The sequence below is a fragment of the Trichechus manatus genome, unplaced genomic scaffold (assembly GCF_000243295.1).
Source record: "Trichechus manatus latirostris isolate Lorelei unplaced genomic scaffold, TriManLat1.0 scaffold00108, whole genome shotgun sequence".
Lineage (NCBI taxonomy): Eukaryota > Metazoa > Chordata > Mammalia > Sirenia > Trichechidae > Trichechus > Trichechus manatus.
The window spans coordinates 3375080-3397303 of NW_004444044.1; the positions used below are offsets into that span (position 1 = coordinate 3375080).

Consider the following 22224-nt stretch of genomic DNA (forward strand, 5'->3'; position numbering starts at 1 on the left):
TAGATACAAGAGACTACACGGGCAGCTTCTGTCTAGAGGTGAGATGTAAAGGCAGAGAGGGTTAGAAGCTGGTTGAATGGACATTGGGAATCAGGGGTAAAAAGGAGGAGTGTGCTGTCACAGTATGGGGAGAGCAATCAGAGTCACATAACAATGTATGTGTAAATTTTTGTATGGGAAAAAATTAAAAAAAACTAAGGTTTAAAAAATATTATAAATAATAACATTTTATTAAAAAAAACAAACTTACTGCCATCAAGTCAATCCTGACTCACAGTGACCCTACAGGACAGAGTAGAACTGCCCCCTAGGGTTTCCAAGGAGTAGTCGGTGGATTCAAACCGCTCACCTTTTGGTTAGCAGCCGAACACTTAACCACTGTGCCACCAGGGCTCCAGCATTTTACTATACCAGGTAACAAATGATTACATGTATATATTTATAACTATTATAAAAGTTTTGTTTTGTTTTGTTGTTCATCATAAAGTATTGCTGCTTTCTGGTATTGTAATGATTTGCCACTTGTAAGAGGAAAAAAATTTTTTAAGGAGGTCTTGGTCAGAGGTAGGTAACCTTTTACATGAGAGTAGACCTCTACCAAAAAATAATTGTTGACAGCATTCTACTACTTTCTGCAATATCTCCTAAGTATATTTGCTGAATGGGATACAGGCAGAAGGTTACATGTTGAAAAGAGAAAAAAAGGTGACATCAAATATCAAACACGCCAGTTTATTATTTAAGACATGGAATAGCTGCAATTCCTTTTGTTAAATTCTGAATATAAGAACACCTCTTCGGTGCTCCAGGAGTTCAATTCTTTCATAGCTATAGGTAAGAGGGTGGCACAGGATTCCCTCCCGGGGGCTCTGTCCTATTCCTACACACCCCAGTGCTCCTTTCTGAACCATAAAGACTTAGATGCTTGTCACTGTTGCTGTTCCTCAGAAAAGCCCCAGAGAAGGTTTCATGAGTCATGTGTTTCACCCGCATGGCATGCCTAACGTCAGCCAACCATAACATCAACAAGTGGATGGGAGGTACAACCATAATCACTCAAAAGCCCCATCTCCTGTTCTAGGTGGCCTTTGTCCACTTCTACTGCAAAAATAAGACAATTTTAAATGAAAAATATTTTAACTAGGAAATTTCTTTCTTACAAACACTTCTAGGGAACAAAAGAACTTCTTTTGCAAATAGGAGTAAGATCTTGACGTCTATTGCAAATACATTAAGAAATTGTCTGCTAAGCTCTCAGTTTAATGCACTGAGGTGCTCATACAGTGTGTAATCGTAGAACAACACCAGATGATCCAGACCATTAGCAAATTCCCTCCCTCAACCAAAGAGCATCTCCAGTGATCTTTGTAAAATGTAAATTGGAGCATACAACTCTACTGGTAAAAATTCTATAATGGCACTCATTGCATTAAAATAAAACAGAAAAGCCCCCTACCTAGTTCCCTCACCTCATCTACTGCTGCACACTTGCTACCTTTGCTCCAGTCATTCTGGCATCTCCCCCACCCCACCCCGTGTTTCTTAAATACAACATTCTCATGTCTCACTTTAGGCCTTTACTCTTGCTTTTTGCTCAGTCTAGAAACCTCTTCCCCGGATCTTCTCCTGCATGGCTAATCTTCCTACCGAAAATAGTTTTCCCGTACTTCTCCTGCTTTATTTTCAAGATAATATTTATCACTATGTGAAATTATGCTATTCGTTTACTTATTTTTGCTGTTGATTTTCTCTCTCTCCCTCAAAAGCATGGAAAGTTCATGAGCCAAAAGATCGTCTGTTTCATTCACCTCTGAAACCCCACCACTAAGAATGCTGTCTAGCCCAATGGTCGCCCTGACAGGGAACACAACAGAAGTCCTGGATGGAGCAGGAGAAAGGTGGGGTGCAGAACTCAAATTCGAGTAAGAGACTGGAGGAACCCCGGAAAGCATGGCCCCTGGATTCTCCATCAGGCCAAAACTAAAACAATTTCCAAGGCCAACTCATCAGACAGGGAGTGGACTGGACTGTGAGACATAAAGTGATACTTGTGAGGAGTGTGCCTCTTAGCTCAAGTAGATACAAGAGACTAAATGGGCAGCTTCTGTCTGGATGTGAGATGGGAAGGCAGATAGGGTTAGGAGCTGGTTGAATGGACATGGGGAATCAGGGGTGGAAAGGAGGAGTGTGCTGTCACAATATGGGGAGAGCAATTAGAGTCACGTAACAATGTATGTATAAATTTTTGTATGGGGAAAAAAAAAAAGATTAGAGCCTAGGAAACCCTCTGGGGCAGTTCTCTGTCATATAGGGTTGCTATGAGTCAGAATCAACAAGATGGCACACAACAACAGCTACACAGAAATAATCCTTCATACAAAAGACTTCTTGGGTATTTTGCTGTTGAATTTTAGGTATGCACATGAATACCTAATATCTGGGGGCCTCAGTTCCTCCTTATGCAGTGTATTTATTCCAAGGTAAAAGTACACTTATCTATTGGAAAAGAAACTGTTATGGACTGAATTGTGTCCCCCAAAGATATGTGAAAATCCTAACCCCCGTACCTGTGAATATGACCCTGTTTGGGAAAAGGAGTTTTCTTTTGCTATGTTAATAAGGTCACACTGGAGTAGTGTAGGTCCTGAACCTTTTCACTTCTGAGTAGTGTCTTATAAAAACAGCAGAATAGACATTAAGGGGAAGACAGATGCCATGTGAAGACGCCATCTACAAGCCCAGGAACACCAAGGCTTGCTGGCAGCTACTAGAAGCTAAAAGAGACAAAGAAGGACCTTCCCCTAGAGCTGACAAAGAGAGAGCCTAACCCTGCTGATGCCCTGAATTCAGCCTTCAAAACTGTGAGACAATAAATTCCTGTACTTGGAAAAAAAAAAAGAATGCTGTCTAGCATAGAATGTACTTTTTGAATAAATGAATGAATGATGAATGAATTCAAGCCATAGCAGCAGGCAATAACAGAGTGATTTAGAAGATCAAACTTACAGCAGCTTAGTAGTGACTTGAAACCACAGGTCTAAAATTTTACAAAACACTCCTCTTTTTCTTACCTGAAAACACAAGATAGAGCTTGGCTTACTTCTGACATAAGTTTATCCACTTCATTTTAAAGCTGACACAGAACTGTTTTTAAACGAATGCTTCTGATCCAGATAAATGGCTTTCAACGAAGCTTAGCATTATAAAAACAGGAAAATTCAACTGTCCCAATTTTAACATGCCCAGGTTTTTGAAATCAGTATTAATATCAGTGCTTCTCAAAGACTACAAATAACCTTTAAGAACATGACAGCTTTAAAGAATATGAGAGACAGCATAAGGTGGAAGAAGGACTGTCTTGTAGAGAAAGAAAAGGTGATGACAAACATCAGTTTTGATTAATTATCTAAACAGCAAACTAATCCCCTTTGAAAGGGGCTGGAAGATAATCACTGCAATGGTGGTACAAATTCCCATCAAGGACACCAGTCTGAAGGAAAGCTGTAGCTGCTAAGCTACAGGGAAGCCCACTGCAGTTACCAAAACTGTACTGACTAATGGTGTTGTCCATCTACTGTAACCACCTCCTCACAACATGCCTTTATTCTCAGATTCTTCACAGATGTGGTTCAATTTGGAGCTCTCCTGACACAGTAGTGTTTCACTAGTCACTGAAAACATGCGCAAGACAAGTATTATAACCTAGGATATCTGAGCCTTTCTTAGCCACTGCACCTTCCCTGAGGAGTGGAGTGAGACCACCCAGTACTCAGTGTGAATTGCAGGGATTTCTAGCCGAGCTGTTAAAAAGAAAAGGAGGTGCTATTATACTTTTCTGTCACTGTGAATATGAAATAGCTATTAATGCTAATGGAAGCTTTATGTGGGCCCTGGGATGGAAATATTCCTTCAAAAAGATGAAAAAGTCATCCCAGCTGAAGTTACTTGACTCATTCCTATATTATACATGTGTAAGAAAAGGATTAGGAGTCTTCAATTACAGAATGTTTCTTTCTATATTTTATTTTAAGGAAGTCATGGTTCAGCAATTTCAAACTTGTACACGGCTTAACAATTTTATCCTCTCATTCTTTGACAAAAAAGTTAAATCTAGGTTTTCTATTTCTGCACAAGACCAAGACTTCAAAAATAGGAATTAAGGCAGCCAAGCATATTTTAATATAATAGGCAATAGATGGTGCTAAAAAATGATTATAGTACACTTTAGAAATTAACCTTAGGCCGAATTCCACCCGGAGACCTAAGGGATAGATTCTCAGATAAGCTAGCTAAATAATGAATACCATGGAAGTCATAGCCAGACAAGGAGATTACAAGGTTATATAAGTCTTAAGTGCCTCCCTGAGAATCTTCAAGGTATTTCTACATCTACTACATCCAATGACATCTATAAACTACAATTTCACTTAAAATTGTCCATGTAATTGTTAGAAGTTATTGCATCATTGATAAACTTGGGGAAAAAAAAATTCAAGCTGTTTTAAGCCATTGCACCACTAAGCATAGCACTTCTGTTGTTGCTGTTGTCAGCTACAACTCACAGTAACCTTATATATAATAGAACGAAATGTTGCCCTGTCCTGCGCCATCCTCACAATCATCACTGTATTTGAGCCCATTGTTATAGCCACCGTGTCAATCCAATAATACTTCAACAACAGAGTTAAAACTAAAAGGTAAAATGATGAGAAAGATGAGCTTTCTTATCCTCACAGCTGATTGCATATTCATGTGAAAATTGTGTAACTGAACCCACCACCTTTGATAAGCCTCCATTGCACTCGTAAATGTTTTAAAGAACACAAAAGGAATAAGGAGAGATAAATCAATCTCAGCTAATTGGGGAAGATAACTGGATAATGAAAAAAGAATCCTTCACAGCAACAAAATAAAAGAGATTATGTATGCAGATTTATAAATAGATGAGTCCAAATGAATTTTTTTAATCTAATTCTCCCCAGGTGTTTTTTTGCTTAATAAATACAACATCCAAGTTGGAATACTGTTGAAACATTGAATCACCTAAATTTTGGCTATGCTCTTCTTCTGCTGTAAACTATTTTGAGCTATTTCTCAATAAAGCAGCCACTACTGAAATCATAAGTACGTAGGTTTGGCAGAGCTAGGAAGAAAAAGGGCAGTCCACAGATTTGTTTCTTCTGTTTTCCCAAAACAGAATCTCAGAAAAAATATGCCCTCAAATTTTGCCCCTATGTAGCTATCAGAAAGAGAAATTCTGTTCCCTTCATAACTCCAAACATTAAACCCATCTCTTGGACTACTGGGACGTTAAATAGCTCCAGGAAGTTGTGAGGCACCATCACAACCGTTCCCATTGTATCCAGGCAGAAGAACCAGTCAATCAGAAACTTCTATCCTGGTCAGATGGAAGTTTTTGGGGCCAACTTGGACACATATACAGGACAAGTTTGACTTCACTGCCAAGCTTACTTCCAGGACATTGGCTAATTAATTATGAAAGCTTTTTCAAAACAAATTTGAGCCTGGCAACCTTTATTTCCTACTCAAACAGAGAAAAAAAAGAAGGTTAAAAAAATAAAAGCCCCATGTGTATGTATGTGTGTGTGTGCCCATAGTTTCATCTTATTTGCAAGCCCATTTTCTTCTTCTCACCCTAAAATGATACAGGAACATTTGGAATAGAAGTCAGCAAAATACTAAGTATAAAAACTAGAAACATTAGTTTGCATTCCTACTCTACTCAGTTCTAAGAGAGATCATGGGTCAGTTATAGGCTTCACTTCAAACTCTGAGAGAAAGCAAAGGATGGAGTTTTTTCTTCCTTTTGGGAGGAGCTCATTGGATTAACTGTGGCTACCGTAACAGATACATTGTAGATGGATAGCTCCTCTGACAATGGTATGCTCAACAACCTTCATCTGCTGGCTTTGAAAACACAAAGAACAAACTCCTAAATTAAATCTTTCTGGCTTCATCTGAACATGCACCTTGATTACTATAAAATGCTAGTGATCAGCATCAAAGATTCTGATTATAAGGACCATAACCACATGGGTTTTATACTAGAATCAATACCTTAAAAACATAGTGTTCCAACATATTTCTTCTAACACAAGAATAAAAATCTTATGTAATATGCATCTTAAGCCATCGAATTTCTTCTTCATGTGTCCAGATACGAAGACACCCAAGACAGTAAGAAATTTCTCTCAGCCAGCATTTACCAGCTGTTTATCAACAAATTTCTGACAAGAGGCAAGCTTCCCTTGATAAAAAAAAAAAAAAAAAGCCTTTTTCAAAAGATCTGTCTATCAGATATTCCTAAACCTAATTAGTACACTGCCTTATCCAATATCAAGATCCCTATAGTCATGAAACTTAATATCCTTCCACAGATATCCAACTATCTGTGAAAATGGCCTCATTTCTACCATGTTCTTTTCAAGAGAAAGCAAACAAATAATCAGAACACTGTTTGGTAAACACTGCATAGAGCCAAAATGTGCAAGACAGCTCTGTGTGAAATTTTCAACAAGTTCTAGTGTCCAGAGTTTTTCCTCTTCCACTATAGGTATGTACCTACAACGTATCCAATATTTAAGTCTTCTTCTCCTTTATCATTTCAAGAGGTGGCAGATGTAAGGGAGGAGAGCAATCCACCTTAGCAAAACAGCATTTGGGGGGTGTGCCTAGGGGAGACAAGAATAAATCTGAAAATAATGGGGGAGGAAAGTAAAAAAATATTAGACCAGACCAAAACAGAGAGTCCCTTTCCTGAGGAATATAAATTAAAATAAGAAAGATAATAACAAATTTCAGAGGATCTTAAAAGTCAGATAGGGAATTCTAAACTGAATGTGGTAGGAAGCCACTGTAAGTTTTTGAGCCAGGGGAGAAATAAGAAGGCAGTAATATAAAAAATGCATTGACTTGGGAGAAAATGATTAAAGAAGAGATTAGTTACAAAGGCCCTTCTAGCAATCTCATTTGAGAAGATGAAGGCCAAAAGTACAGCGGCGCTAGTGAGAAGTAGGAAGAGCGAATCCAAAAGTCATTCAGAAGAAACAGCAGAGTTTCATCTTTCCTCTTCGTTTTAGAATTCACCAAGGCCTATAAACCCCTGTCACTGTTAACAAGTATTGCCCGTTCAAGAGGAATACTATTGTAAATATGGCTGTATTTTAAATAACAATGTGTGAAAAGAGGAAACTTCAAAGACACGTGTGTGTGTGTGTGTGTGTGTGTGTGTCCTTGACATCAAAATCCCTTAAAAAAATAAAAAAACGAGAGAGAATAATAAGCTTGTACAAATGATATATAACTAGCATGTCAAACATGAAGCCAACTAGAGTCACACTGTTGTATCATATCAAGGGACAAAAACAGTAAGTTATAAAAGCAAGAATCAGATACTTGATTTTCTGAGATGAATTACATATTATCATTCCCATTTATCAGAGGAGAAAACTGATGTCCAGCATCACATAGATAGGAAGGTTTAGATCAAGAACAAGACCAGGTCTTCTTGTTTCACATTCCTTGCTCTTTCTAATAAATGCCACTCCCCTACAACCCTGAGAGAACAGGTTAAGATTTCTGTCATTTTAAAAATATATCTCTTCATTCCTTTGAAACTTTGAGATTTTTTTTATTTAGGATGCATCCTTTTATAATTATCAATGCACTATATTCACAAAACATAATATCCTTCCACAGATACCCAGCTATTTGAGAAAATGGCCACATATCTACAATGTTCTTTTCAAAAGAATGCAAATAAAGAGATTTAAAACCTGTTTGCTCTTCATTTATTTCCAAAAGGCTACTTACTGTATGTTTTAAAAGACAAATAAGTATACAGCTAAGGAGACTAACTTAATTATCATTACCTTTACCTGAAGTATCCCCTAAAAGTGAACAACTGCTAGCATTTCTTAGCCTTTTATAGTTTACCAAAGCACTTCTTTAATACTTTATCTCATTTAATCCTGACAATAAACCTCTAACTGCCCACGCAGATGCAACTATTAGTGCTGGAGTCAATACTCAAAGTCTTACTAAGCTCCAAATCCCTTCAGATACTGCTTCTCCTTCCCTCAGAGAAACTGCAGCCCCCATCTGCTCATAATGGTCCACTTTAAGTTAAGACCATCATCTCTAATCTTTTCCCAGTATCTCTTAGATATATATTCAAAGAGGCAAGAATTCTTTACTTACCTGGTCCTTCTCTGGTTTATCAGAAATGTCATTCAGACTGGAGGAAGTTAGATTCCTATGGGTCATGGCTGGGCTACCTGGGAAAATAAAAGTGAACTCTAATTAAAGGCTCTTTTTAAAAACAGAAAGACCCTGGTTGTATAATAAATAAATACTAGCAGATGATAATGAGAATGGTGATGATGGTTTTAATCACATTAAGATTCTCCTGGAGGGTTTTCCAGAGTCCAGGTTGGAATATAAACATAGTTAAATGGAAAGTATGTAAAATCTCAACTACGTTGTTAAGTCTTCTTGCCTGGTTCTATTTTAAGATAATAAAAATTAATTTACTCCTTACCTTTCATCACTGCCCTCTACTCTACACATATCCTAACTGAGTGGTGTCCTTTTCTTTTCCTATCTCCTGCAGAGACTGGCTTATTCTTCATCTTCAGCACCAATCACCCCTGAATGCAGGCCTGACCTCCTCTCATTCAGGCCTCTGCACCCTTCTAAGAGCAACACTCATTCTCACCAACTCAAAAAGCCACCAGTGTTCCCTTCTCTAGCTGACACTATGATCCGAAATCTTTCTCCTTAATGGAAATCTGATCCAGGATCTCTATTTTTTGTCTCAAAACAGGTCTATCACAGGAGCCCTTTACTTCTATTTCCATCTGCCAGAGTAAAATAAGCATGTCCCTTCTGGAGCCCTGGTGGTGCAGTGGGTAAGAGCTCGGCTGCTAACCAAGAGGTTGGCAGTTCGAATCCACCAGCCGCTCCTTGGAAGCCCTATGGGGCACTTCTACTCTCTCCTGCGGGGTTGCTATGAGTTGGAATCGACTCAATGGCAATGGGTTTTGGGTGGTTCTCCCTCATTCTTATTTAAGTCAAAGAATTGATTTCATCAGGAATACTACATGGGAACCAATTTCCCTGGCAATACAGCTACTGTAGGTAAAATTCACTTGCAATCCATCCAATGATTTCAGATATCATTAAACAAGAATAGAAAGGAGGGACATCTAGAAGAGTGATAGACCATTTTAAGGTAGACCATGTTAATCAATAGAATACTAAACTTTCATTCTGCAGTTGGACCTGAAATTTCTAAGCTTACTAAGCAAAAGAGTAACTTGTTGAAGCCAAGGTGTCTGACCCAATCCCTGCAGGGTGCTGAGTAATGCATTCATCATTAATCCACAATGATCTGACTCAGTCTGTTCTTCACGGCTAGAGGATGAGGGTTGAAAATAAGCACTTTAGTTCGGATGCAGCTTCACATTTGCTTCCAGATAAGTCCTTGGATTACAGACTTTGGTTCCTTCAGAGAGAAACTTTAAAACACAATTTTACAAAAGACTAAAATCTACTCTTAATAATTTAATGTCTATACAACAGCAGCTTTTTAAATAATATAATTGCTTTTAACTACTAGATCAGAAGAATCATAATTTTCTTGAGCTGACAAGACAGGATATTTTCCACTCTGCTGCACTTCATTGAGTAAGCATGGCCTAGATCTCTTAAATCCTTCACCTGGTGGGGGTATTTTATTCTAGGAAAATTTGAGCATAGACATTTTCCAAAGGAAAGTAACATCTGAAAAACTGCTTTACGAGCAAAATTAAAAGAACCCCTTTAAAAACCACATTTTCTTCCTTGAATCACATACGAGGTTTCTCATGTCCCTTCAATACAAAAGACACCAGGTACATACTTGAATGCCTTCAAATAATTCTGGGCTTGAAACTAACAGAAAATGATGAGTAGGTATAATTTTGCACTTTATATTAAAAAACATAGCCATTTATTTGGACTAACTGGGCACAAATTCTGTCTGAATTAATGAAGAAATCTAAGTATATTCTTAAGGCAATGAAGCTTTAGCACTCCTAATCATAATTACAATTTAAACTAATCTTATGCAAATGAATACATAAGACTCATTTGTAATTATCAAATCAATTGTGTGTAAATGGTGGTATTAAAATAATTTGAAAGCAATTTTTCATTAAGTAATTTAAACTTCCTGGGGCAAGATCCTAAACTCATGGATTTGCTTTGGAAACCCTTTATAAATACTGCAAAGGTACAATTCAGTCCAAGCACGTCCTAACTGCTATAAAATCTGAATAGGTTGGAATCAAATGAATAAGGTTTCTATTGTAACGATGAAAACTTCATTGATGTTACAACTTTTCCAAGAAATCTCATATACTGCTTCACTTTTTCTCTCATTTCTGAAAGACAGTTATAGTGTGGCTAGACCTGGTGGTGCAGTGGTTAAGCGCTCGGCTGCTAACCGAAAGGTTGGCAATTCGAACCCACCAGACGCTCCATGGGAGAAAGATGTGGCAGTCTGCTTCCATAAAGATTAAAATCTATGCAGCAGTTCTACTCTGTCCTATAGAGTTGCTATGAGCCAGAATCAACACAACAGCAGTGGGTTATCCATAGCCACACTACACTGGGGAAGAGAGAGAAAGGCAAAGGAAAATATAGGAATCTGATAGAAAAAGGAGACTGATGTTATAAAGCAATAAAATCTATTATCCTTCCTAACTTGATCTGATTCTCATTAATAAAAGTAATTAATATTAACAACTTCACTAATGTTTGACTTTACAATACGCTGAAGGAATTCTGAAGTCAACATTTCTAGGTAACTAAGCAAGAAGATCAGCATTCTTCAATCTTTTCCCACCTCCCTCCCTAGCAAACTACCACCCCACCACCAACAACCCCTTGAACCAGAGACAAATGCTTCCCACTTTGCTATGGTCTAAATCAGTGGTTCCTGAAGTGCAGTCCCTAGATCAGCAGCAGCAGCATTAACTGGGCACTTGTTAGAAATACAAATTCTTGGGCCCTATCCTAGACCAACTATATAAAAACTCTGGGTGTGGGGCCCAGCAATGAAGGCTTTTACAAACCCTCCAAGTGAGTCTGAAGCACACTACAGTTTAAGAACCCACGCCCTAAATAAACCACTTATCTTAAGAGAAGGATATGCCCAGGAGGAATTTGAGTTGAGAGAAACATATATAGGTTAGAATAAGCAGAAGGAGAATTCTAATAACCTTGCCCTCCTCCAAGTCACTGCTCCAAACTATCATATCTCAAGTAAATCATTAAATTAGCATCCTTGCTATTTTACACACAAAAATGACCACACTTGGCTTTTCCTCTAAATCTTCACCTACACAACCAATAAATAAGTTTGTTTTGGAAACTCACTGTTTAATCAGCCTTTTCCAGAAACATATCACCCAAATCAAAGAAGACAAGGACAAGAGCCAAAAGAGATTACAGCCCAGACTATATCTGGGAATCCGAAATTTGTGAGTGGCATTTTAGCAAACCAGGGAAGCTGTTACACTATAGGTACCTAACAATGTTCTATTGTGGATATTTTGCACTTGACATTCAATAAGAAACATTGTCAGAGTAAATTAGCACTTCCTATTCAAAGTTTTTGAACTATAACGCAAACTCATTATACTGCAATCCTGAGGGAGTAGAGGTTGTAGAGAAAAATGCCACCTTGTACCAAAAAAGTGAAATGCAAAGGTACCCTAAAGTATGTTACTTCTTGTGCAGGTGGTAATTCATTCACTCAATGCTACCACTAGTGGGCCTTTTACATCTAAAATCCAGGGCCTGCAAATATCTTATGATTGCTCTTGGCCCAAAGAAACTTTGTTTTTTAAGTTTGATTTAAAAAAAAAAAGAAGAACCAGCTCAAGTGCATAGTCATAATTAATTTCCATGTCACTGTCTTCTGAATATAAGAAAAAGAAAGCTTTGGGGAATCACATTTTCAAGCAGTTTCACACAATCAAAAACAATTTCATTTTCAAAGTACCCACTTGGCAGGTACATACTGTCTTCTGTAAAAATTAATTACATTCCGTACTAAGTTTAAAAATCATTGTCATTCTTTAGCACATATGTACCAATTCATAAAGTCTTTTGCAATTATTCCTATTAGATACAATAAAAAGAGGTGAGGAGAGAACACAGAGATTAGGCATAAGAGGATATTTAAATGTGTACATACTACATAAAAATGTAAATATGCATGTAATACAATGGCACATAAACTCCCCTTCCAGGCCCCTCACCTCATACCTCTATAAATGAGCCAATAGAGAACACAGGGACAAGCTAAAACAAAGATCACATAGTCCATGGAATAAACTAGTATTTTTATTCTTAATAATAACTAAATAATTAACGATTTTAATATGGAAAATAACCAAGTAACAGACATATAACTGAATATGAGCATTCATGTCAAAAAATTCAGAGGTATGAGTCTGATTTGCACTGCTTGGGATTCCAAAACTAATAATAAATGTAGATTCAGAATAAACCAAACCCATTGCTGTGGAGTCAATTCCAACTCATAGCGATCCTACAAGAGAGAATGGAACTGTGACATATGGTTTCCAAGGCTGTAAGCTCTACAGGAGTAGACTGTCACATTTTTTTCCCATGGAGCGACTATTGGGTTCAAACTGCTACCTTCTGGTTAGCAGGCGAGCGCTTTAACCACTGTGCCATGAGGGTCCCTTAATTTCAGAATAATGCATGTTAATGTTTTCTGCACCCCACTGACTCACTGACAATCTTTTTTTCTTTGTTGATGTAACAAACCTGCTAGAAAATATCTTTATACAAGGTTAAGGGTCAACTAAATTGAGTGCTAGGTGCTTTAATTTACATTATCTTACATAATCCTCATATCAACACTTTGAGGTTAGTATTATTATTACTACTCTAACGAAAAGCAAAACGAACTTCAAAGAAGTTAACTTCAAAGTCACCCAGCAAGTGATAAAACCATGACTTAAATCTGGAACTCTTAATCCCAAATAATTTGCCTCTGAAGAAGAAAAACTGGCCTCATTCCATATTATTTACATAAACAAGCATGTAAATTTCATCATTCTAATGAAGATAAAATTTAATGCACAGCCACAAAGAATACAGTCTATTTTCACATTAATTATGTGCAATATAATGTCACTAAGGATGTTTAAGGAGCCCTGGTGGCACAGTGATTAAAGCAATTGACTGCTATCCGAAAAGTTGGTTGTTCAAAACCACCAGTGGCTCCTTGGAAGAAAGATGTGGCAGTCTGCTTCTGCAGAGATTTACAGCCTTGAAAACCCTATGGGGTCGCTAGGAGTCAGAACTGACTCGACTACAGTGAGTTAAGGATGTTTAAGACAGATACAATCTTTGTTTACAGCTTAGCTGTTTCCAAACATAGAGTTTGTGTTTCTTTACTTTTTTCATTTTTACAAAGAAGGAAAACTTTCATTTTCATAAAGAAAGGAAAAAGAGAGAGAGAGAGCTCAGCTACTGTTTGCCCCTATGATTAAACAGTAGCTGAAAACCACAGCTCTATGACAGAGAAGAAAGGATTTTAAAAGCCATAGTAATATAATTATAAAAGCAATAATGCCTCATAGTCATAGCCAAGTGTTTGTAAAATTCCACAGCGTACATACAGCCAATTCTCCATTATTTCCATACTGGTCTTCCACGCTTCAATTTACCCCAACTCCAATTTTTTCCCATTTGAACCACTAAAAACAAGAATAAAATGGAACAAGAAAAAGAAATCAATTGGGTTACCTGTAATGAGTTTGATTGAGAAAGTCTGAAAGGAATGTCTAAAAGATAAGCTTGGATTTCGCCAGACCAGTTTCCGAGTCTCCCATGACAACAGAATATCAAGAGATGTCCCTACCCCAAAAAATATTAACAAACATGTCATTTAGGACTTCCAACCATTCCCATTCCCCAATCCCAAATTAAACACAGAAATATTTAAAATTTAAGTATTAGACTAAGAAAAGTTAAAAATATCATCAAAGGGAGACTTTTGAAGGAATTTCATAACTAAAAGAAAATCAATTTGGGTATTTTTGCTTGTTTAACTTTTTATTACATGTTTTGATCAGAGGATTTTTCTTGTTTGCTTGCTCATGATTTAAATATAACATAACCTCCATGAGCCCAGAGTCAAAGCCCTTCATTTATCTTGCTCATGGCTGTATCTTTAGAGCCTGGCACTAGTGGCAGTTATTAAATATTTGTGAATGAATGAATAATAGCAACTGGGTGTCATTTTACCACCATTTGGAGTTACTACTATAAACACTACTTACTGTTTGAAGTCTGTTTCCTACAGAGGGAGATGCTGTGTGCACACTCCAAGAGCCTACAGACTTGGAAAATCTTAAAGTAAATAAGGAAGAAGTTTGTAGCTGGCCCAGAACTAAGACTCTGCCAAACTGGCTAGAAGCCTGTCAGCTAGCACTGGGAACAGAGGTAAGCAGCAATAAAGAGCAGAAGGAACAACTCCCTGCAAGGGAAGGATCAGGAGGTGAGAATGAGAGAGGAAATGAAGGACAGTATCAGGACCTCAGCTGAAGGAAAGGAGAGTCTCAGAGTAGAGAAAAGCCTGGGAGTGGGGGTGGGGGACAGAAATAACTAGAAGAATGTGATTGCTTGGGATGGAGAGCAAATTTGGAGAAAGAGAGAAGACATCAAAAGACCCAGATAACTATCGAAGTATGCAAGCAAAATTCTAGCCAACAGTTGAAATCTTTCCTAATGTATGGGACAAAGGCAATGGCGAGGATATCCTTACATGGAAAGCTGGAAGTCTGCAGAGATGAAATCACAGCAAGCTGGTATTAGGTGCTGTTATGGATTGAATTATGTCCCCCAGAAATGTGTGTATCAATTTGGCTGGGCCATGATTCCCTGTACTATGTGATTTTCCTATATGTTGTAAATTCTGCCTCTTTGATGTTGAGGGAGGATGGGCGGCAGTTGTGTTAGTAAGGCAGGACTTAATCTACAAGATTGGATTGTATCCTGAGGCAATCTCTTGAGATATAAAAGAGAAGTGAGCAGAGAGACAGGGGGACCTTATATCGCCAAGAAAACAGTGCCCGGAGCAGAGTGCATCCTTTGGACCTGGGGTCCCTGTGCGGAGAAGCTCCTAGTCCAGGGGAACATGGATGAGAAGGCGGACAGAGAGAAAGCCTTCCCCTGGAGCTAACACCCTGAATTTGGACTTTTAGACTACTTTACTGTGAGGAAATAAACTTCTCTTTGTTAAAGCCATCCACTTGTGGGATTTCTGTTAACAGCAGCACTAGATGACTAAAACAGGTGCATAACAGACACAGGTAAATTCCTAAGATCTCACTAACACCATTCTCTTCTCTTAAAGATCATTCTCTGCTTTTTGAAACCTCTCCTGCCCACACTGCCCTTGACAACTTTTCTAACTTTAACTTCTGTGATACCATTCTCTCCTGTTCTGGAATATTCTGACTATTCTGTGGGCACATTAGATCTTAGACACCTCAGTGTCAAGTACACAGGGTTCATTTTTTTCTAATTCCTTTTAAATTTCACTCAGCAAAAGCAAAATGCTCTAAGCTATGGTGACTCCCATTCTAATATTATTGCACTGGATATTTCATTTTTACCATGTTCTAATATAGGTATTTCAAATTTTTTAAAAAGCGTTTTATTCTCTTTCACATGTACACATAAAAAAGACAATTAAAAATCTCTACTCAACTGAGGAAGCATTCAGAAACAAGCAAGTCTAGAAAACTTACTAAATAGTACTAAAAAGTACTTCAAGGAATCGATAGTCCTTTTGAGTACAGTATTTGTGATTCTATAATAGTTTCTCTCTCATACACACATACAAACACACATACATAAGCACATATATACACAGAGACACACATACCCAATATCAAGCTATGAACAAGAAGTTATTCCCTCCAAAAAATGTAGGTGGAAGTATATAAAATAATTTGTGACCTTCTTATCTCACAGAAATAGAAAGAGAAAGAATAGCATCTTCAAAAAGCCTATACTAGCCAGTAAGAGAGTAAGTGGGAAAAACCTATCAATGGTGGATTATGATAGAAGTAAATTAACATGCTCCCTCCTTCACTCCAAATAGGTACTACTAACCCAAATGGATTTTTACTAAATGCCCCTAAGCTAAGTTAAAGAATTTCACTAGGTTCCTGCAGCTACATTTTCAAGGGCATGTACCAGTGTCTACTTTTATAAGTTTGGCCTACTCTCTTGTATCTGTATGTAGACTCCAGAGCCAAGATTTTTAAAAATCTTCTCTAATTCAGACTAATACAGGAATTCTCTGGATTGATGAAGTGCCTAAATATAAAATATTTAAGAAGGCTGCCAATTCAAGACGGTAAACTTAGAATGTGACTTAGTAAATGGGTTTATCTTTTCTCTCTTCCTACTTTTAAAATGATAGATTAAAAAATTAAATATATAAAAACATATATATATACACACACACATCAATTAAAAAAAATAGGAGACCAGCACAGACAAGGAACTTCAAAAAGTTTCTGGAAGAAGAAGAGCAGATAGAGTAATAGAACCTGATGCTATTTATACTATTTAGAAATTGTAGTGTAAAACATATGCAGAAGGGCATGTAGTTAAAAAAAAAAAAAAAGAGAGAGAGAGCAGATCCTCCCTGTAAACCTGGAGAAGTTCCAGACTGGAAGATGCAAGTAAAACGGAGACAGGAGTAAGATGCAGCCTGAAAGCGATGAATTCATGGAAAGTCTATACACAGAATGTTTAATACAACCCCAGTGAGCGGCAGCCAAGGTTTAACACCACCCCTTGCCGGCAGCCAAGGCAAACCAAACACCAAACCCACTGCCGTTGAGTCGATTCCAACTCAGAGCAACCCTATAGGACACAGGAGAACTCCCCATATGGTTTTCAAGGCTGTAATCTTTACAGAAGCGGAATACCACATCTTCCTCCCGCAGAGCGACTGGTGGGTTCAAACTGCTGACCTTTCGGTTAACAGCAGAGCGCTTAACCACTATGCCACCAGGGCTCCTTGCATTTACACTACAGGCCAAAAATAAGAAGGGTTCCTGGATAAAGCGGCATTCTGAAAAGACCAAGGCAACTAGTGCAGGTGTTTGAACCTTAAATTCCTCAGGATTCTGGAATTTAGGGAATCCCTCAGGAAAGCCCTTCCTGTTCACTCTAAAATAAATCCTCTTTCTTAAATAAAAATGGACAAATGAGGATCATTAGACACTGGAGAAAGGAAGCCCAAGGCTTAAAAACAGAAGAAAAAAAAATACTTCAGAAAAATACCATTTAGAAAACTTAAAATAAAAAATTTTGTAAGTTTGTAGAGAGATTTGAGAAGATATTATACTCATAAAACATGGCCAGGATGCTATGAAAATAATGTAAGCAAGTAAAAGATTTTAGAACTAACATACAGTTAATATATAACATATATTAACAAATAAATATATGACTTAAAAAAAAAAACTTAATATAAGGCTTAGAAAATAAAATCAAGACAATCTTTCACGAAGTGTGACATGGGTCCTGTCTGGAGCAAAGGAGAATGAAGAAAACCAAAGACACAAGAGAAAGATCAGTCCAGAGGACTAAGGGATCACCACAACCACAGCTTCCACCAGACTCAGTCCAGCACAACTAGTCCAGTTACCACCACTGACTGCTCTGACAGGGATCACAATAGAGGGTCCCGGACAGAGCTGGAGAAAAATGTAAAACAAAATTCTAATTCACAAAAAAAAAAGACTAGACTTACTGATCTGACAGAGACTGGAGAAACCCCAAGAGTATAGTCCCCGGACACCCTTATAGCTCAGTCACCCTTCAGCCAAAGATTAGACAGGCCCATAAAACAAAACGAGACTAAATAGACACACCAGCCCAGGGGCAAGGACAAGAAGGCAGGAGGGGACAAGAAAGCTGGTAATGGGGAACCCAAGGTCAAGAAGCAGAGAGTGTTGACATGTAGTGGGGTTGGCAACCAACGTCACAAAACAATATATGTATTAATTGTTTAAGGAGAAACTTCTTTGCTCTGTAAACCTTCGTCTAAAGTACAATAAAAAAAAAAAGTATGACGTGGGGAGAACGAGGAAAAGGACAAAGAATCAGAAAATACGACAGAAAAGATAAGAGACATCGAAGTTCAATCCAAGAAGGCCAATATATGATCATTAGTCATCCCATTAAACCAGAACAAGAAAAATGGAAAAGAGAACATTATCACAGAACATCCCAAAGCTAAAGGACATGTTTCTTCAGATCACAAGGCTCCCAAGGGAAAATAAACAAAAAAACACAAAAAATAAATAAAAATCCAGCTACGTATGTGATGAATCATTGTGAAACTTCACAACATCAAAAATGAAAAGAATATCCTAAAAGTTTCTAAATAGAGAGGGAAAATAAAAAGAATTAGACTTTGGAATTCTTGTAAACAACACAAAATAGCAAAAGATAATGGAATCGTGCTTTCAAATACCTGAACGAAAATTATTTTCAACCTAGAATTCTATACTCATCCAAACCATCAACTGAAAGTAAAAAACCAATAAAGAAACTTTCAGGTAAAAAAAAAAAAAAAACCCTCAAAAATGTTAACCTTCATATGCCCTTTCAAACAAAGTTAACTGAGAATGTGATTTAGCAAAATGAGGTAATGAACTAAGAAAGATAGATGTGTGGTCTGCAACTCAGGAGAATAATGAAAGTAAGTGCCAGAATAGCAGCTGTGCAACACTTCTAGAAAACAATCATTCTCTTACAGAGCAGGTAGCTGGTGTAGGGGAGGAGAAATCTGAACGGAGGGACAGGTCCTGCAGAAAGGAGATACCAAGGGATCCTACAGATTTATTGGTATCCTTGAGGTATTGAAGAACTTGAGAATGCAGTGACAATAGGTAATTTGAAAAACACAGAAAGGCAATTTTAAACTCCAGGTTTCAATAAATAAATAAGTAAACTCTACAAGAAAGTAATGTAATTATAGCCCATTATGTAGTGTTAGGGAGACCTGGTGGCGCAGTGGTTAAGCCGCTCTGAGTGAGAAAGATGTGGAAGTCTGCTTCCATAAAGATTACAGCCTTGGAAACTCTATGGGGCAGTTCTACTCTGTCCTCTGGGGTCACTCTGAATTGGAATAGACTTGATGGCAAGTGGATTACATAGTGTTAGAGTGAGCTATATTCACATAGTCACAATAATATAAATGCTATTTATGGATTTCCAACTTTAGAATCAAATAATAGAGAAAACACAGAATTTATTTATAGATAGAGATGAGAATATAAATTTAACCAATAGAAAGTAAAAATACCAATGACAGAAGTATGTAAGTGGAAGCTGTGAGGAGAGATGCATGAAAAAGTAGGGGTGCTAATATCCTTTTCTTGCAAGGTAAGAAATCAAAAGATCTTGTCAATAATTTCCAGAAAAAGAAAAGTATAGACTTACTATTTAAAATTATAAATGTTATTAATAATGGAACTAAGAATAACATATATGAAGAAAGGAAAAATATTTGAACAAATCAGGTAAAACTTTTTCTATCACAGCAATAAATTAATAAATAGTATCTAAGACTGATAAATCAGAAATAGCAAGATAAACTTACTATATAGAGATACAAAGACAACCACCAAAAAAAACATTAAAAGAAAAAAGTTAGAAACAACTGAAACAGTTAAAAGTGGTTGTCATGAGACAGGCCTGGAACAGTAAGAATGAAGCAAAGGGGTTTGTTTTTCTTTGAAAATCCTTCTGTTTTTCAATTTCATAATAATTTGCACATGAAACTTTTATAAAAACATAATACATGTATATATCATATGATAAAATAATTAAATCTATTTTAAAATTCAGTTAAAATATTATTTACTAGTAGTCAAGGTTAGGAGATTTAAAGTCAAATTTTCATACAAACATGGATATAAAAAATTGAAGTGCACGCAAAATCAATTTTTTTATTAAAACTTTTAGCATTTTCCATGAAACACTATTCACACAATTAAAAAGAAAAAAATTACACAGTAAATTTTCCCTGAAAGCTCTGTCTGAATTATCAAAGATTCCAAACTATAGCTTTAGTCACCAAAAACCCATACACGTGAAAAGTATGAATATGTGCAGAAAAACAAGTCATTTGGCATAGTCTTACATATGTAGACAAATAAATATAAAGATTGAGACAGAGACAGAGGGATATGAAACTTTGTAAGATTATCAGACACATTCTCTGGGCCTCCCCTTAAAAATGTAGTCTTTCCTCACTGTTCTAGGCTTGTGACTGAAAAAACGTGAGATCGAGGGGAAAGGCCGGTCAAAATGGCTTCCTCATGCAGTGACTCCTTGTCATGGCCTTGCTGAAGGCACTTTCAGTTAGTTTCTCACTGGGCAATCGCTGACTATAGGTCTCCCACAATTCAGCAAAAAGCCTCCAGGAAAGAAAAACACAAACAAGTCTGGGCTCATAATGCCTCTCTCACTAAAGGGCCGTGAAGGCTTTCCACAATTAAATGCCTTAAGTCAGAATTAGAGCAAAGTCAGGGCACAGCACTTTTCCTGATGTGCACTTGATCATACACTCATTTTCTCCCCCCATAAAACCCACTGCCATCAAGTCAATTCTAACTCACAGCAACCCTATAAGGAGGTTTATTATGAATTCAGCTAAAGTGACATGTAGGCTCCAAATAGTGTGATAGCTCTGAGGCCTCAAGACATCCAATTGTTACTCTGGGGAATCCTGATCGGAATACGGGTCCAGGATTTCCTTCTTACTGAAAAGCCCAAGCTGAACTGAGATGCTTATAATTCTGAGCGGATATTGTCTTAGTCTGAAATCATACCTAAGAAGTTCCAAGGGTGAGGATATTTAACAGCACTACCTGACACTAACCACCACAGCCATCATTTTTCTGGGGATAGGAGTGGGGCCTTACCCTCTCTGTAATGATCCTAGTAGGTCCAGAAAGATAAATATAAAAGGAACCCAAGAGATCATTTATGTCCAATTTCTCACCATGATCACCACCATGATATCATGGAAAAAAGACAATACCACAGTGAGAAAAGATTGTATAGAGGGAGTAATAATCTCTCTCTCACAGAGTTTCTATAAGGATTATATAAGAAAACACGAGGAAGTGTTCTGCACAGACGTTCAAAACATGTTAGCTTTCTTCTCTTTCCCTTTGCCCCACAATCACCTGCATAAATCACCTCTGAAATCAAGATCCTTAGGAAACTGTGAACTAGATTGTCATGGTCGCGATCCCATAATCACTCATCCTTTGTAATTTTCCAGTCTAAGTCGATGAATTTAGAGAACTGCAGTCCTAATACATATCCCAAGGTGGGAGTTGGAATCATCTGAGCCAACTCAAGAAATGAGAACTGAGGCCTAAAGGTAGCTGCTATTCATCACTGGAGCCCTGGTGGCAAAATGGTTAAGAGCTCGGCTGCTAACCAAAAGGTCGGCAGTTTGAATTCACCAGCCACTCCTTGGAAACTCTATGGGGTAGTTCTCCTCTGTCCTATAGGATCGCTATGGGTTGGAATCGACTCAACAGCATACAAGAACAACATTCATCACACACAGGGCACGTGAAGACTTCATGCAAACCAAAGTTAGGAGGCTTCTAGCAAAAGAGATGTCTCACTGAGTAATTATTTGCTTGCAATAATTACCTATGCAATATATACCTCGCTGACTTATGTATGTACATCATGGGGATAGAAAGTTTTTAATGGTATTTTCTAATGTTCTCTCAAGGAGATTGTAGCCTTAGTTCGTTATAGCATCTGTCGTTCTGACTTGAGGGCAATATAAACCTTTCTATACTTAGAACTGCAGTCCCATGGAATATGAGTTGGGTGGAAAAGGAATAAGTACTAAAATATATGAAGCCTTAAGGAAAAAAAATGCAGAGACTCTGAGAATGCTTCACTGGGTCTGGTTATACTGTTTAAAGATTGCTAAAATCCAGTGGGCAAAGGTGCTTTCTAAAAAAGTCATTTTCTGCTGAACCAAGATGAAGGACAAAGAATCAGAAAGAAACTCATATAATAATAAGAATAATCCAAATCAGTATCAAA

General features: G+C 37.4%; 1 protein-coding gene across 3 annotated transcripts in view; it reads right to left on the reverse strand.

The window, feature by feature from the left end:
* The window catches only part of SLC4A4 (solute carrier family 4 member 4), a 410477-nt gene that overhangs the window by 173071 nt on the left and 215182 nt on the right, over positions 1-22224 (reverse strand). For all 3 annotated transcript variants that reach the window (XM_004383322.1, XM_004383323.2, XM_004383321.1), the window contains exon 7: positions 8221-8297. In XM_004383322.1, the coding sequence (XP_004383379.1) occupies positions 8221-8297 (77 nt within the window). The remainder of the gene's footprint in view (positions 1-8220; positions 8298-22224) is intronic.